This window comes from Protomyctophum parallelum, assembly GCF_964188405.1.
Source record: "Protomyctophum parallelum genome assembly, chromosome: 1".
Taxonomy (NCBI): domain Eukaryota; kingdom Metazoa; phylum Chordata; class Actinopteri; order Myctophiformes; family Myctophidae; genus Protomyctophum; species Protomyctophum parallelum.
The window spans coordinates 107157983-107175482 of NC_139697.1; the positions used below are offsets into that span (position 1 = coordinate 107157983).

The 17500-nt window shown below is 44.4% G+C and overlaps 1 protein-coding gene across 4 annotated transcripts in view; it reads left to right on the forward strand.

The window, feature by feature from the left end:
- LOC310875751 (zinc finger protein ubi-d4-like) overlaps positions 1-17500 on the forward strand; it is a 37762-nt gene that overhangs the window by 16430 nt on the left and 3832 nt on the right. For 3 of the 4 annotated variants that reach the window (XM_083789091.1, XM_083789092.1, XM_083789093.1), the window contains exons 6-10: positions 12104-12188; positions 12552-12602; positions 13182-13385; positions 16038-16163; positions 16479-16591. In XM_083789091.1, the coding sequence (XP_083645217.1) occupies positions 12104-12188; positions 12552-12602; positions 13182-13385; positions 16038-16163; positions 16479-16591 (579 nt within the window). The remainder of the gene's footprint in view (positions 1-12103; positions 12189-12551; positions 12603-13181; positions 13386-16037; positions 16164-16478; positions 16592-17500) is intronic. The other variant, XM_083789094.1, reaches the window with a different exon arrangement.

Sequence of the window (17500 nt, forward strand, 5' to 3'; positions counted from 1 at the left end):
GGTCTATGAGGTGACAGTACTCCCTCATTAGACACCAGTACAGTGTCTATGAGGTGACAGTACCTCATTAGACACCAGTACAGTGTCTATGAGGTGACAGTACTTCTTTAGACACCAGTACAGTGTCTATGAGGTGACAGTACCTCTTAGACACCAGTACAGTGTCTATGAGGTGACAGTACCTTCTTAGACACCAGTACAGTGTCTATGAGGTGACAGTACCTCTTTAGACACCAGTACAGTGTCTATGAGGTGACAGTACCTCTTTAGACACCAGTACAGTGTCTATGAGGTGACAGTACCTCTTTAGACACCAGTACAGTGTCTATGAGGTGACAGTACCTCTTTAGACACCAGTACAGTGTCTATGAGGTGACAGTACCTTCTTTAGACACCAGTACAGTGTCTATGAGGTGACAGTACCTCTTTAGACACCAGTACAGTGTCTATGAGGTGACAGTACCTCTTTAGACACCAGTACAGTGTCTATGAGGTGACAGTACCTCTTTAGACACCAGTACAGTGTCTATGAGGTGACAGTACCTCTTTAGACACCAGTACAGTGTCTATGAGGTGACAGTACCTTCTTTAGACACCAGTACAGTGTCTATGAGGTGACAGTACCTCTTTAGACACCAGTACAGTGTCTATGAGGTGACAGTACCTCTTTAGACACCAGTACAGTGTCTATGAGGTGACAGTACCTCTTTAGACACCAGTACAGTGTCTATGAGGTGACAGTACCTCTTTAGACACCAGTACAGTGTCTATGAGGTGACAGTACCTCTTTAGACACCAGTACAGTGTCTATGAGGTGACAGTACCTCTTTAGACACCAGTACAGTGTCTATGAGGTGACAGTACCTCTTTAGACACCAGTACAGTGTCTATGAGGTGACAGTACCTCTTTAGACACCAGTACAGTGTCTATGAGGTGACAGTACCTCTTTAGACACCAGTACAGTGTCTATGAGGTGACAGTACCTCTTTAGACACCAGTACAGTGTCTATGAGGTGACAGTACCTCTTTAGACACCAGTACAGTGTCTATGAGGTGACAGTACCTCTTTAGACACCAGTACAGTGTCTATGAGGTGACAGTACCTCTTTAGACACCAGTACAGTGTCTATGAGGTGACAGTACCTCTTTAGACACCAGTACAGTGTCTATGAGGTGACAGTACCTCTTTAGACACCAGTACAGTGTCTATGAGGTGACAGTACCTCTTTAGACACCAGTACAGTGTCTATGAGGTGACAGTACCTCTTTAGACACCAGTACAGTGTCTATGAGGTGACAGTACCTCTTTAGACACCAGTACAGTGTCTATGAGGTGACAGTACCTCTTTAGACACCAGTACAGTGTCTATGAGGTGACAGTACCTCTTTAGACACCAGTACAGTGTCTATGAGGTGACAGTACCTCTTTAGACACCAGTACAGTGTCTATGAGGTGACAGTACCTCTTTAGACACCAGTACAGTGTCTATGAGGTGACAGTACCTCTTTAGACACCAGTACAGTGTCTATGAGGTGACAGTACCTCTTTAGACACCAGTACAGTGTCTATGAGGTGACAGTACCTCTTTAGACACCAGTACAGTGTCTATGAGGTGACAGTACCTCTTTAGACACCAGTACAGTGTCTATGAGGTGACAGTACCTCTTTAGACACCAGTACAGTGTCTATGAGGTGACAGTACCTCTTTAGACACCAGTACAGTGTCTATGAGGTGACAGTACCTCTTTAGACACCAGTACAGTGTCTATGAGGTGACAGTACCTCTTTAGACACCAGTACAGTGTCTATGAGGTGACAGTACCTCTTTAGACACCAGTACAGTGTCTATGAGGTGACAGTACCTCTTTAGACACCAGTACAGTGTCTATGAGGTGACAGTACCTCTTTAGACACCAGTACAGTGTCTATGAGGTGACAGTACCTCTTTAGACACCAGTACAGTGTCTATGAGGTGACAGTACCTCTTTAGACACCAGTACAGTGTCTATGAGGTGACAGTACCTCTTTAGACACCAGTACAGTGTCTATGAGGTGACAGTACCTCTTTAGACACCAGTACAGTGTCTATGAGGTGACAGTACCTCTTTAGACACCAGTACAGTGTCTATGAGGTGACAGTACCTCTTTAGACACCAGTACAGTGTCTATGAGGTGACAGTACCTCTTTAGACACCAGTACAGTGTCTATGAGGTGACAGTACCTCTTTAGACACCAGTACAGTGTCTATGAGGTGACAGTACCTCTTTAGACACCAGTACAGTGTCTATGAGGTGACAGTACCTCTTTAGACACCAGTACAGTGTCTATGAGGTGACAGTACCTCTTTAGACACCAGTACAGTGTCTATGAGGTGACAGTACCTCTTTAGACACCAGTACAGTGTCTATGAGGTGACAGTACCTCTTTAGACACCAGTACAGTGTCTATGAGGTGACAGTACCTCTTTAGACACCAGTACAGTGTCTATGAGGTGACAGTACCTCTTTAGACACCAGTACAGTGTCTATGAGGTGACAGTACCTCTTTAGACACCAGTACAGTGTCTATGAGGTGACAGTACCTCTTTAGACACCAGTACAGTGTCTATGAGGTGACAGTACTTCTTTAGACACCAGTACAGTGTCTATGAGGTGACAGTACTTCATTAGACACCAGTACAGTGTCTATGAGGTGACAGTACCTCTTCAGACACCAGTACAGTGTCTATGAGGTGACAGTACTTCTTTAGACACCAGTACAGTGTCTATGAGGTGACAGTACCTCTTCAGACACCAGTACAGTGTCTATGAGGTGACAGTACTTCTTTAGACACCAGTACAGTGTCTATGAGGTGACAGTACCTCTTTAGACACCAGTACAGTGTCTATGAGGTGACAGTACCTCTTTAGACACCAGTACAGTGTCTATGAGGTGACAGTACCTCTTTAGACACCAGTACAGTGTCTATGAGGTGACAGTACCTCTTTAGACACCAGTACAGTGTCTATGAGGTGACAGTACCTCATTAGACACCAGTACAGTGTCTATGAGGTGACAGTACCTCATTAGACACCAGTACAGTGTCTATGAGGTGACAGTACCTCTTTAGACACCAGTACAGTGTCTATGAGGTGACAGTACCTCTTTAGACACCAGTACAGTGTCTATGAGGTGACAGTACTTCTTTAGACACCAGTACAGTGTCTATGAGGTGACAGTACTTCTTTAGACACCAGTACAGTGTCTATGAGGTGACAGTACTTCTTTAGACACCAGTACAGTGTCTATGAGGTGACAGTACCTCTTTAGACACCAGTACAGTGTCTATGAGGTGACAGTACCTCTTTAGACACCAGTACAGTGTCTATGAGGTGACAGTACCTCTTTAGACACCAGTACAGTGTCTATGAGGTGACAGTACCTCTTTAGACACCAGTACAGTGTCTATGAGGTGACAGTACCTCTTTAGACACCAGTACAGTGTCTATGAGGTGACAGTACCTCTTTAGACACCAGTACAGTGTCTATGAGGTGACAGTACTTCTTTAGACACCAGTACAGTGTCTATGAGGTGACAGTACTTCTTTAGACACCAGTACAGTGTCTATGAGGTGACAGTACTTCTTTAGACACCAGTACAGTGTCTATGAGGTGACAGTACCTCTTTAGACACCAGTACAGTGTCTATGAGGTGACAGTACCTCTTTAGACACCAGTACAGTGTCTATGAGGTGACAGTACCTCTTTAGACACCAGTACAGTGTCTATGAGGTGACAGTACCTCTTTAGACACCAGTACAGTGTCTATGAGGTGACAGTACCTCTTTAGACACCAGTACAGTGTCTATGAGGTGACAGTACCTCTTTAGACACCAGTACAGTGTCTATGAGGTGACAGTACCTCTTTAGACACCAGTACAGTGTCTATGAGGTGACAGTACTTCTTTAGACACCAGTACAGTGTCTATGAGGTGACAGTACTTCTTTAGACACCAGTACAGTGTCTATGAGGTGACAGTACCTCTTTAGACACCAGTACAGTGTCTATGAGGTGACAGTACCTCTTTAGACACCAGTACAGTGTCTATGAGGTGACAGTACCTCTTTAGACACCAGTACAGTGTCTATGAGGTGACAGTACTTCTTTAGACACCAGTACAGTGTCTATGAGGTGACAGTACCTTCTTTAGACACCAGTACAGTGTCTATGAGGTGACAGTACCTCTTCAGACACCAGTACAGTGTCTATGAGGTGACAGTACCTCTTTAGACACCAGTACAGTGTCTATGAGGTGACAGTACCTCTTTAGACACCAGTACAGTGTCTATGAGGTGACAGTACCTCTTCAGACACCAGTACAGTGTCTATGAGGTGACAGTACCTCTTCAGACACCAGTACAGTGTCTATGAGGTGACAGTACCTCTTTAGACTCCAGTACAGTGTCTATGAGGTGACAGTACCTCTTTAGACACCAGTACAGTGTCTATGAGGTGACAGTACCTCTTTAGACACCAGTACAGTGTCTATGAGGTGACAGTACCTCTTTAGACACCAGTACAGTGTCTACGAGGTGACAGTACCTCTTTAGACACCAGTACAGTGTCTATGAGGTGACAGTACTTCTTTAGACACCAGTACAGTGTCTATGAGGTGACAGTACCTCTTTAGACACCAGTACAGTGTCTATGAGGTGACAGTACCTCTTTAGACACCAGTACAGTGTCTATGAGGTGACAGTACCTCTTCAGACACCAGTACAGTGTCTATGAGGTGACAGTACCTCTTTAGACACCAGTACAGTGTCAATGAGGTGACAGTACCTCTTTAGACACCAGTACAGTGTCTATGAGGTGACAGTACCTCTTTAGACACCAGTACAGTGTCTATGAGGTGACAGTACCTCTTTAGACACCAGTACAGTGTCTATGAGGTGACAGTACTTCTTTAGACACCAGCCAGTACAGTGTCTATGAGGTGACAGTACCTCTTTAGACACCAGTACAGTGTCTATGAGGTGACAGTACCTCTTTAGACACCAGTACAGTGTCTATGAGGTGACAGTACCTCTTTAGACACCAGTACAGTGTCTATGAGGTGACAGTACCTCTTTAGACACCAGTACAGTGTCTATGAGGTGACAGTACCTAATTAGACACCAGTACAGTGTCTATGAGGTGACAGTACCTCTTTAGACACCAGTACAGTGTCTATGAGGTGACAGTACCTCTTTAGACACCAGTACAGTGTCTATGAGGTGACAGTACCTCTTTAGACACCAGTACAGTGTCTATGAGGTGACAGTACCTAATTAGACACCAGTACAGTGTCTATGAGGTGACAGTACCTCTTTAGACACCAGTACAGTGTCTATGAGGTGACAGTACCTCTTTAGACACCAGTACAGTGTCTATGAGGTGACAGTACCTAATTAGACACCAGTACAGTGTCTATGAGGTGACAGTACCTCTTTAGACACCAGTACAGTGTCTATGAGGTGACAGTACCTCTTTAGACACCAGTACAGTGTCTATGAGGTGACAGTACCTCTTTAGACACCAGTACAGTGTCTATGAGGTGACAGTACCTAATTAGACACCAGTACAGTGTCTATGAGGTGACAGTACCTCTTTAGACACCAGTACAGTGTCTATGAGGTGACAGTACCTCTTTAGACACCAGTACAGTGTCTATGAGGTGACAGTACCTCTTTAGACACCAGTACAGTGTCTATGAGGTGACAGTACCTCTTTAGACACCAGTACAGTGTCTATGAGGTGACAGTACCTAATTAGACACCAGTACAGTGTCTATGAGGTGACAGTACCTCTTTAGACACCAGTACAGTGTCTATGAGGTGACAGTACCTCTTTAGACACCAGTACAGTGTCTATGAGGTGACAGTACCTCTTTAGACACCAGTACAGTGTCTATGAGGTGACAGTACCTAATTAGACACCAGTACAGTGTCTATGAGGTGACAGTACCTCTTTAGACACCAGTACAGTGTCTATGAGGTGACAGTACCTCTTTAGACACCAGTACAGTGTCTATGAGGTGACAGTACCTCTTTAGACACCAGTACAGTGTCTATGAGGTGACAGTACCTAATTAGACACCAGTACAGTGTCTATGAGGTGACAGTACCTCTTTAGACACCAGTACAGTGTCTATGAGGTGACAGTACCTCTTTAGACACCAGCACAGTGTCTATGAGGTGACAGTACCTCTTTAGACACCAGTACAGTGTCTATGAGGTGACAGTACCTCATTAGACACCAGTACAGTGTCTATGAGGTGACAGTACCTCTTTAGACACCAGTACAGTGTCTATGAGGTGACAGTACCTCTTTAGACACCAGTACAGTGTCTATGAGGTGACAGTACCTCTTTAGACACCAGTACAGTGTCTATGAGGTGACAGTACCTCTTTAGACACCAGTACAGTGTCTATGAGGTGACAGTACCTCTTTAGACACCAGTACAGTGTCTATGAGGTGACAGTACCTCTTTAGACACCAGTACAGTGTCTATGAGGTGACAGTACTTCTTTAGACACCAGTACAGTGTCTATGAGGTGACAGTACCTCTTTAGACACCAGTACAGTGTCTATGAGGTGACAGTACTTCTTTAGACACCAGTACAGTGTCTATGAGGTGACAGTACTTCTTTAGACACCAGTACAGTGTCTATGAGGTGACAGTACTTCTTTAGACACCAGTACAGTGTCTATGAGGTGACAGTACCTCTTTAGACACCAGTACAGTGTCTATGAGGTGACAGTACCTCTTTAGACACCAGTACAGTGTCTATGAGGTGACAGTACTTCTTAGACACCAGTACAGTGTCTATGAGGTGACAGTACCTCTTTAGACACCAGTACAGTGTCTATGAGGTGACAGTACCTCTTCAGACACCAGTACAGTGTCTATGAGGTGACAGTACCTCTTCAGACACCAGTACAGTGTCTATGAGGTGACAGTACCTCTTTAGACACCAGTACAGTGTCTATGAGGTGACAGTACCTCTTCAGACACCAGTACAGTGTCTATGAGGTGACAGTACCTCTTCAGACACCAGTACAGTGTCTATGAGGTGACAGTACCTCTTTAGACTCCAGTACAGTGTCTATGAGGTGACAGTACCTCTTTAGACACCAGTACAGTGTCTATGAGGTGACAGTACCTCTTTAGACACCAGTACAGTGTCTATGAGGTGACAGTACCTCTTTAGACACCAGTACAGTGTCTACGAGGTGACAGTACCTCTTTAGACACCAGTACAGTGTCTATGAGGTGGCAGTACTTCTTTAGACACCAGTACAGTGTCTATGAGGTGACAGTACCTCTTTAGACACCAGTACAGTGTCTATGAGGTGACAGTACCTCTTCAGACACCAGTACAGTGTCTATGAGGTGACAGTACCTCTTTAGACACCAGTACAGTGTCAATGAGGTGACAGTACCTCTTTAGACACCAGTACAGTGTCTATGAGGTGACAGTACTTCTTTAGACACCAGTACAGTGTCTATGAGGTGACAGTACCTCTTTAGACACCAGTACAGTGTCTATGAGGTGACAGTACTTCTTTAGACACCAGTACAGTGTCTATGAGGTGACAGTACCTCTTTAGACACCAGTACAGTGTCTATGAGGTGACAGTACCTCTTTAGACACCAGTACAGTGTCTATGAGGTGACAGTACCTCTTTAGACACCAGTACAGTGTCTATGAGGTGACAGTACCTCTTTAGACACCAGTACAGTGTCTATGAGGTGACAGTACCTAATTAGACACCAGTACAGTGTCTATGAGGTGACAGTACCTCTTTAGACACCAGTACAGTGTCTATGAGGTGACAGTACCTCTTTAGACACCAGTACAGTGTCTATGAGGTGACAGTACCTCTTTAGACACCAGTACAGTGTCTATGAGGTGACAGTACCTAATTAGACACCAGTACAGTGTCTATGAGGTGACAGTACCTCTTTAGACACCAGTACAGTGTCTATGAGGTGACAGTACCTCTTTAGACACCAGTACAGTGTCTATGAGGTGACAGTACCTAATTAGACACCAGTACAGTGTCTATGAGGTGACAGTACCTCTTTAGACACCAGTACAGTGTCTATGAGGTGACAGTACCTCTTTAGACACCAGTACAGTGTCTATGAGGTGACAGTACCTCTTTAGACACCAGTACAGTGTCTATGAGGTGACAGTACCTAATTAGACACCAGTACAGTGTCTATGAGGTGACAGTACCTCTTTAGACACCAGTACAGTGTCTATGAGGTGACAGTACCTCTTTAGACACCAGTACAGTGTCTATGAGGTGACAGTACCTCTTTAGACACCAGTACAGTGTCTATGAGGTGACAGTACCTCTTTAGACACCAGTACAGTGTCTATGAGGTGACAGTACCTAATTAGACACCAGTACAGTGTCTATGAGGTGACAGTACCTCTTTAGACACCAGTACAGTGTCTATGAGGTGACAGTACCTCTTTAGACACCAGTACAGTGTCTATGAGGTGACAGTACCTCTTTAGACACCAGTACAGTGTCTATGAGGTGACAGTACCTAATTAGACACCAGTACAGTGTCTATGAGGTGACAGTACCTCTTTAGACACCAGTACAGTGTCTATGAGGTGACAGTACCTCTTTAGACACCAGTACAGTGTCTATGAGGTGACAGTACCTCTTTAGACACCAGTACAGTGTCTATGAGGTGACAGTACCTAATTAGACACCAGTACAGTGTCTATGAGGTGACAGTACCTCTTTAGACACCAGTACAGTGTCTATGAGGTGACAGTACCTCTTTAGACACCAGCACAGTGTCTATGAGGTGACAGTACCTCTTTAGACACCAGTACAGTGTCTATGAGGTGACAGTACCTCATTAGACACCAGTACAGTGTCTATGAGGTGACAGTACCTCTTTAGACACCAGTACAGTGTCTATGAGGTGACAGTACCTCTTTAGACACCAGTACAGTGTCTATGAGGTGACAGTACCTCTTTAGACACCAGTACAGTGTCTATGAGGTGACAGTACTTCTTTAGACACCAGTACAGTGTCTATGAGGTGACAGTACCTCTTTAGACACCAGTACAGTGTCTATGAGGTGACAGTACCTCTTTAGACACCAGTACAGTGTCTATGAGGTGACAGTACTTCTTTAGACACCAGTACAGTGTCTATGAGGTGACAGTACCTCTTTAGACACCAGTACAGTGTCTATGAGGTGACAGTACCTCTTTAGACACCAGTACAGTGTCTATGAGGTGACAGTACCTCTTTAGACACCAGTACAGTGTCTATGAGGTGACAGTACCTCTTTAGACACCAGTACAGTGTCTATGAGGTGACAGTACCTCTTTAGACACCAGTACAGTGTCTATGAGGTGACAGTACCTCTTTAGACACCAGTACAGTGTCTATGAGGTGACAGTACCTCTTTAGACACCAGTACAGTGTCTATGAGGTGACATTACTTCTTTAGACACCAGTACAGTGTCTATGAGGTGACAGTACTTCTTTAGACACCAGTACAGTGTCTATGAGGTGACAGTACTTCATTAGACACCAGTACAGTGTCTATGAGGTGACAGTACCTCTTCAGACACCAGTACAGTGTCTATGAGGTGACAGTACTTCTTTAGACACCAGTACAGTGTCTATGAGGTGACAGTACCTCTTCAGACACCAGTACAGTGTCTATGAGGTGACAGTACTTCTTTAGACACCAGTACAGTGTCTATGAGGTGACAGTACCTCTTCAGACACCAGTACAGTGTCTATGAGGTGACAGTACCTCTTTAGACACCAGTACAGTGTCTATGAGGTGACAGTACCTCTTTAGACACCAGTACAGTGTCTATGAGGTGACAGTACCTCTTTAGACACCAGTACAGTGTCTATGAGGTGACAATACCTCATTAGACACCAGTACAGTGTCTATGAGGTGACAGTACCTCATTAGACACCAGTACAGTGTCTATGAGGTGACAGTACCTCTTTAGACACCAGTACAGTGTCTATGAGGTGACAGTACCTCTTTAGACACCAGTACAGTGTCTATGAGGTGACAGTACTTCTTTAGACACCAGTACAGTGTCTATGAGGTGACAGTACTTCTTTAGACACCAGTACAGTGTCTATGAGGTGACAGTACTTCTTTAGACACCAGTACAGTGTCTATGAGGTGACAGTACCTCTTTAGACACCAGTACAGTGTCTATGAGGTGACAGTACCTCTTTAGACACCAGTACAGTGTCTATGAGGTGACAGTACCTCTTTAGACACCAGTACAGTGTCTATGAGGTGACAGTACCTCTTTAGACACCAGTACAGTGTCTATGAGGTGACAGTACTTCATTAGACACCAGTACAGTGTCTATGAGGTGACAGTACCTCTTTAGACACCAGTACAGTGTCTATGAGGTGACAGTACCTCTTTAGACACCAGTACAGTGTCTATGAGGTGACAGTACCTCTTCAGACACCAGTACAGTGTCTATGAGGTGACAGTACCTCTTCAGACACCAGTACAGTGTCTATGAGGTGACAGTACCTCTTCAGACACCAGTACAGTGTCTATGAGGTGACAGTACTTCTTTAGACACCAGTACAGTGTCTATGAGGTGACAGTACCTCTTTAGACACCAGTACAGTGTCTATGAGGTGACAGTACCTCTTCAGACACCAGTACAGTGTCCATGAGGTGACAGTACCTCTTTAGACACCAGTACAGTGTCTATGAGGTGACAGTACTTCTTTAGACACCAGTACAGTGTCTATGAGGTGACAGTACCTCTTTAGACACCAGTACAGTGTCTATGAGGTGACAGTACCTCTTCAGACACCAGTACAGTGTCTATGAGGTGACAGTACCTCTTTAGACACCAGTACAGTGTCTATGAGGTGACAGTACCTCATTAGACACCAGTACAGTGTCTATGAGGTGACAGTACCTCTTTAGACACCAGTACAGTGTCTATGAGGTGACAGTACCTCTTTAGACACCAGTACAGTGTCTATGAGGTGACAGTACCTCTTTAGACACCAGTACAGTGTCTATGAGGTGACAGTACCTCTTTAGACACCAGTACAGTGTCTATGAGGTGACAGTACCTCTTCAGACACCAGTACAGTGTCTATGAGGTGACAGTACCTCTTTAGACACCAGTACAGTGTCTACGAGGTGACAGTACCTCTTTAGACACCAGTACAGTGTCTATGAGGTGACAGTACCTCTTTAGACACCAGTACAGTGTCTATGAGGTGACAGTACCCCTTTAGACACCAGTACAGTGTCTATGAGGTGACAGTACCTCTTTAGACACCAGTACAGTGTCTATGAGGTGACAGTACCTCTTCAGACACCAGTACAGTGTCTATGAGGTGACAGTACCTCTTTAGACACCAGTACAGTGTCTATGAGGTGACAGTACCTCTTTAGACACCAGTACAGTGTCTATGAGGTGACAGTACTTCTTTAGACACCAGTACAGTGTCTATGAGGTGACAGTACCTCTTTAGACACCAGTACAGTGTCTATGAGGTGACAGTACCTCTTTAGACACCAGTACAGTGTCTATGAGGTGACAGTACCTCTTTAGACACCAGTACAGTGTCTATGAGGTGACAGTACCTCTTTAGACACCAGTACAGTGTCTATGAGGTGACAATACTTCTTTAGACACCAGTACAGTGTCTATGAGGTGACAGTACCTCTTTAGACACCAGTACAGTGTCTATGAGGTGACAGTACTTCTTTAGACACCAGTACAGTGTCTATGAGGTGACAGTACCTCTTTAGACACCAGTACAGTGTCTATGAGGTGACAGTACTTCTTTAGACACCAGTACAGTGTCTATGAGGTGACAGTACTTCTTTAGACACCAGTACAGTGTCTATGAGGTGACAGTACCTCTTCAGACACCAGTACAGTGTCTATGAGGTGACAGTACTTCTTTAGACACCCTGGAGTCGTCTTTATATTAACTTTGTATTTAGGGTTTCTTCCTGGAGGGGGCGGAGTCAACATAAATCATGTAGTTTGATTGGTTTGTCATGTCGTTCCAGGGCCGAGGGGGCGGAGTCGGCAGAAGTCGGAAAAAAGCGGATTCGTCGGCTCTGGAAGACCGAGACAAACCCTACGCCTGTGACAGTGAGTCTACAGGGGGCGGGGCTTAGGCTGTCCGTCATCCCTTTAGGGGCGGGGCTTAAACTGTCTTCATCCTTTTAGGGGCGGGTCTTAAACTGTCCGTCATCATTTTAGGGGCGGGGCTTAACTGTCTTCATCCTTTTAACGACTTGAACTTTGACAGATGCTTTTTTTCTCTGTTTTCTGTGTCTGTCTTTTTTTCTATTTGTCTCTCTCTCTCTCTCTCTCTCTGTCTATCTCTCTCTCTCTCTCTGTCTATCTGTCTCTCTCTCTGTCTCTCTGCCTCTCTCTGTCTCTCTGTCTATCTGTCTCTCTGTCTCTCTCTCTCTCTCTGTCTCTCTGCCTCTCTCTGTCTCTCTCTTCCAGACTCTTTAAAACAAAAGGGTCATATTTCCAAACCTTCCATACCTGAAAGAGGTATATTTCTACCTTTCTCTTTACCTCTATAGGTGTGTGTGTGTGTGTGTGTGTGTGTGTGTGTGTGTGTGTGTGTGTGTGTGTGTGTGTGTGTGTGTGTGTGTGTGTGTGTGTGTGTGTGTGTGTGCGTGCGTGCGTGGGCGCCGTGCTTGAGCCATGCATGTGTGCGTGTGTGCATGCGTGCTTATATTACTACACGTTCCCCAGCCTCAGTCTTATTTAGCAAAGAGTAAAATGTCATCCAGATGCTGGTGTTTTTGGTGCGAGTGTGTAGTTCTACTGGTAGTTGCAGGTATACTGCTAGTTGTAGTTCTACTGCTAGTTGTAGTTCTACTGCTAGTTGTAGTTCTACTGGTAGTTTTCATACATGTTGTATTTGGGTGTTTTTGGTGCCAGTGTGTAGTCCTACTGCTAGTTGTAGTTCTACTGCTAGTTGTAGTTCTACTGGTAGTTGTAGTTCTACTGGTAGTTGTAGTTCTACTGCTAGTTGTAGTTCTACTGCTAGTTGTAGTTCTACCGGTGGTTGTAGTTCTACTGGTAGTTTTCATACATGTTGTATTTGGGTGTTTTTGGCGTCAGTTTGCGGGAAGCGCTACAAGAACCGACCCGGCCTCAGCTACCACTACGCCCACTCCCACCTCGGAGGCCCGCCTCCCCCGAAGGAAGGACACGCCCACTCCCACCTCGGAGGCCCGCCTCCCCCGAAGGAACGACACGCCCACCAGGAGGAGGAGGAGGAGGAGGAGCCTGCCCCGCGCCCCCCGGCGGCTGACCAACCGAAACGTACGTAGATCTTCCGAACGCATCTCGAGCTCAAGAGGGCACTTTTAGACTTTTAGCGAAAACCCAGCACTCTTTAGCTAGTGGAAACTAGTGTAACAACATGGATTTATAAACACTTTGTTCAACGCAAAGATACTGCAAAAGAAAATAATTCTCCTGAACGCTGCCTTCCTTCTGGCGTGGCAAGGAAAGGAGAGGAAGGGCATTTAGCATTTCTTTCACCATGTCATAGTAAACGCTGCATTCATGGTCTGGAGAGGGCAGTTGTTTTACAGACGGGTAAAAGGGCAGTTGTTTTACAGACGGGTAAAAGGGCAGTTGTTTTACAGACGGGTAAAAGGGCAGTTGTTTTACAGACGGGTGAAAGGGCAGTTGTTTTACAGACGGGTAAAAGGGCAGTTGTTTTACAGACGGGTAAAAGGGCAGTTGTTGTTTTACAGACGGGTAAAAGGGCAGTTGTTTTACAGACGGGTAAAAGGGCAGTTGTTTTACAGTCGGGTAAAAGGGCAGTTGTTTTACAGACGGGTAAAAGGGCAGTTGTTTTACAGACGGGTAAAAGGGCAGTTGTTTTACAGACGGGTGAAAGGGCAGTTGTTTTACAGACGGGTAAAAGGGCAGTTGTTTTACAGACGGGTAAAAGGGCAGTTGTTGTTTTACAGACGGGTAAAAGGGCAGTTGTTTTACAGACGGGTAAAAGGGCAGTTGTTTTACAGTCGGGTAAAAGGGCAGTTGTTTTACAGACGGGTAAAAGGGCAGTTGTTTTACAGACGGGTAAAAGGGCAGTTGTTTTACAGACGGGTAAAAGGGCAGTTGTTTTACAGACGGGTAAAAGTCCAGTTGTTTTACAGACGGGTGAAAGGGCAGTTGTTTTACAGACGGGTAAAAGGGCAGTTGTTTTACAGACGGGTAAAAGGGCAGTTGTTGTTTTACAGACGGGTAAAAGGGCAGTTGTTTTACAGACGGGTAAAAGGGCAGTTGTTTTACAGACGGGTAAAAGGGCAGTTGTTTTACAGACGGGTAAAAGGGCAGTTGTTTTACAGACGGGTAAAAGGGCAGTTGTTTTACAGACGGGTAAAAGGGCAGTTGTTTTACAGACGGGGTAAAAGGGCAGTTGTTTTACAGACGGGGTAAAAGGGCAGTTGTTTTACAGACGGGGTAAAAGGGCAGTTGTTTTACAGACGGGTAAAAGGGCAGTTGTTTTACAGACGGGTAAAAGGGCAGTTGTTTTACAGACGGGTAAAAGGGCAGTTGTTTTACAGACGGGTAAAAGGGCAGTTGTTTCACAGACAGGTAAAAGGGCAGTTGTTTTACAGACGGGTAAAAGGGCAGTTGTTTTACAGACGGGTAAAAGGGCAGTTGTTTTACAGACATGTAAAAGGGCAGTTGTTTTACAGACGGGTAAAAGGGCAGTTGTTTTACAGACGGGTAAAAGAGCAGTTGTTTTACAGAGGGTTAAAAGGGCAGTTGTTTTACAGATGGGTAAAAGGGCAGTTGTTTTACAGACGTGTAAAAGGGCAGTTGTTTTACAGACGGGTAAAAGGGCAGTTGTTTTACAGACGGGTAAAAGGGCAGTTGTTTTACAGACGGGTAAAAGGGCAGTTGTTTTACAGACGGGTAAAAGGGCAGTTGTTGCTTTACAGACGGGTAAAAGGGCAGTTGTTTTACAGACGGGTAAAAGGGCAGTTGTTTTGCAGACGGGTAAAAGGGCAGTTGTTTTACAGACATGTAAAAGGGCAGTTGTTTTACAGACGGGTAAAAGGGCAGTTGTTTTACAGACGGGTAAAAGGGCAGTTGTTTTACAGACGGGTAAAAGGGCAGTTGTTTTACAGACGGGTAAAAGGGCAGTTGTTTTACAGACGGGGTAAAAGGGCAGTTGTTTTACAGACGGGGTAAAAGGGCAGTTGTTTTACAGACGGGGTAAAAGGGCAGTTGTTTTACAGACGGGTAAAAGGGCAGTTGTTTTACAGACGGGTAAAAGGGCAGTTGTTTTACAGACGGGTAAAAGGGCAGTTGTTTTACAGACAGGTAAAAGGGCAGTTGTTTTACAGACGGGTAAAAGGGCAGTTGTTTTACAGACGGGTAAAAGGGCAGTTGTTTTACAGACATGTAAAAGGGCAGTTGTTTTACAGACGGGTAAAAGGGCAGTTGTTTTACAGACGGGTAAAAGGGCAGTTGTTTTACAGAGGGTTAAAAGGGCAGTTGTTTTACAGATGGGTAAAAGGGCAGTTGTTTTACAGACGTGTAAAAGGGCAGTTGTTTTACAGACGGGTAAAAGGGCAGTTGTTTTACAGACGGGTAAAAGGGCAGTTGTTTTACAGACGGGTAAAAGGGCAGTTGTTTTACAGACGGGTAAAAGGGCAGTTGTTGCTTTACAGACGGGTAAAAGGGCAGTTGTTTTACAGACGGGTAAAAGGGCAGTTGTTTTGCAGACGGGTAAAAGGGCAGTTGTTTTACAGACATGTAAAAGGGCAGTTGTTTTACAGACGGGTAAAAGGGCAGTTGTTTTACAGACGGGTAAAAGGGCAGTTGTTTTACAGATGGTCTCTCTCTCTCTGGTATGTAAATGTATTGTCTATGTCTCTCGCCCAGGGAGAGGCCCAGATGGTCTCTCTCTCTCTGGTATGTAATGTATTGTCTATGTCTCTCGCCCAGGGAGAGGCCCAGATGGTCTGGCTCTTCCTAACAGATACTGTGACTTCTGTCTGGGAGACTCTGACAACAACCTGAAGACCGGCCAATCAGAGCAGCTGGTGTCCTGCTCCGACTGTGGACGATCAGGTAGGCAATACCTCATTACCATATACCTCATTAGCATGTAGGCAATGCCTCATTAGCATGTAGGCAATGCCTCATTAGCATGTAGACAATGCCTCATGTAAGGCAATGCCTTATTACCATATACCTCATTACCATATACCTCATTACCATGTAGGCAATGCCTCATCACCATGTAGACAATGCCTCATTAGCATGTAGACAATGCCTCATGTAAGGCAATGCCTTATTAGCATGTACAATGCCTCATGTAGACAATGCCTCATTACCATGTAGGCAATTCTGGTTCACTACTGTGCTCTTGTGCGCCCTCTGCAGGTCACCCGTCGTGTCTGCAGTTCACTCCAGTGATGATGGCTGCAGTGAAGACTTACCGATGGCAATGCATCGAATGTAAATGTTGTAACATCTGTGGAACCTCTGAGAACGATGTAAGTTATTATAATAATAATAATAATAACTAGAACTGCACTCTGTCGAGTGCATACTTGCTTGTTGCACACTAGTAGGCCATAAATGGCCAACTAGTGCGCAAGCAGAGCGCGCAAGTACTTTCGACCGCTGTCAAACTGTCAAATCTCAGTATCTCTGTGAAGGAACGTTTGAAATGTCTAATTATTAGGTGTAACTATTTGTTACCTATCTACTTTATGCATATAAACACCTAGTATTATTAAGTATGGTTCAAGTTTCTATCTATATAAGAAATACAGTTTTATCGATATATATTCTAGATCCCTTTTTAGTTCTTTAAAGAAAAAATAAGTATATAAACTGAATTAAAATATGTTATACAGTATAATTATTCTATTATTTATTCTAAATTGTCAATTGTTTTAAATGTATTTCATCTTGGAATATAGTGATATTAATACTAAATCATGATCAGAGTAATATGTGTCTCTAACTTCAATTTCTGTAATAATACTTTCACATTTGTTAAAATATACATGATCTAAAATACTTCCTGTCTGTAGTTGGATTTGTATTTAATTGTTTAAAGCCTAATCTTGACATGAAGGTGACGTAAGACATACGTGTACATATACATATACTATATAGAGTATGTAGTTGTAAGTTGATTAGCGGTATACTGTGGTTACTTTGCGCCAAAAACTGTGCCAGCCAACCCACCACTTGATGCGTATGCAAATAAAACAGCAGATTTGTGCCTGGTTTGCTGGGACCAGATTACATAAATGACCATATTTCTTACGTCATCATTGAGAGCTAGTCATACATATACACACCGCATACTCTGGTCCCAGCAGATCAGGCACAATTTGCTATTTTATTTTACTGATTATGTATTTAGTATACGTATGACTAGCTCTAAATGA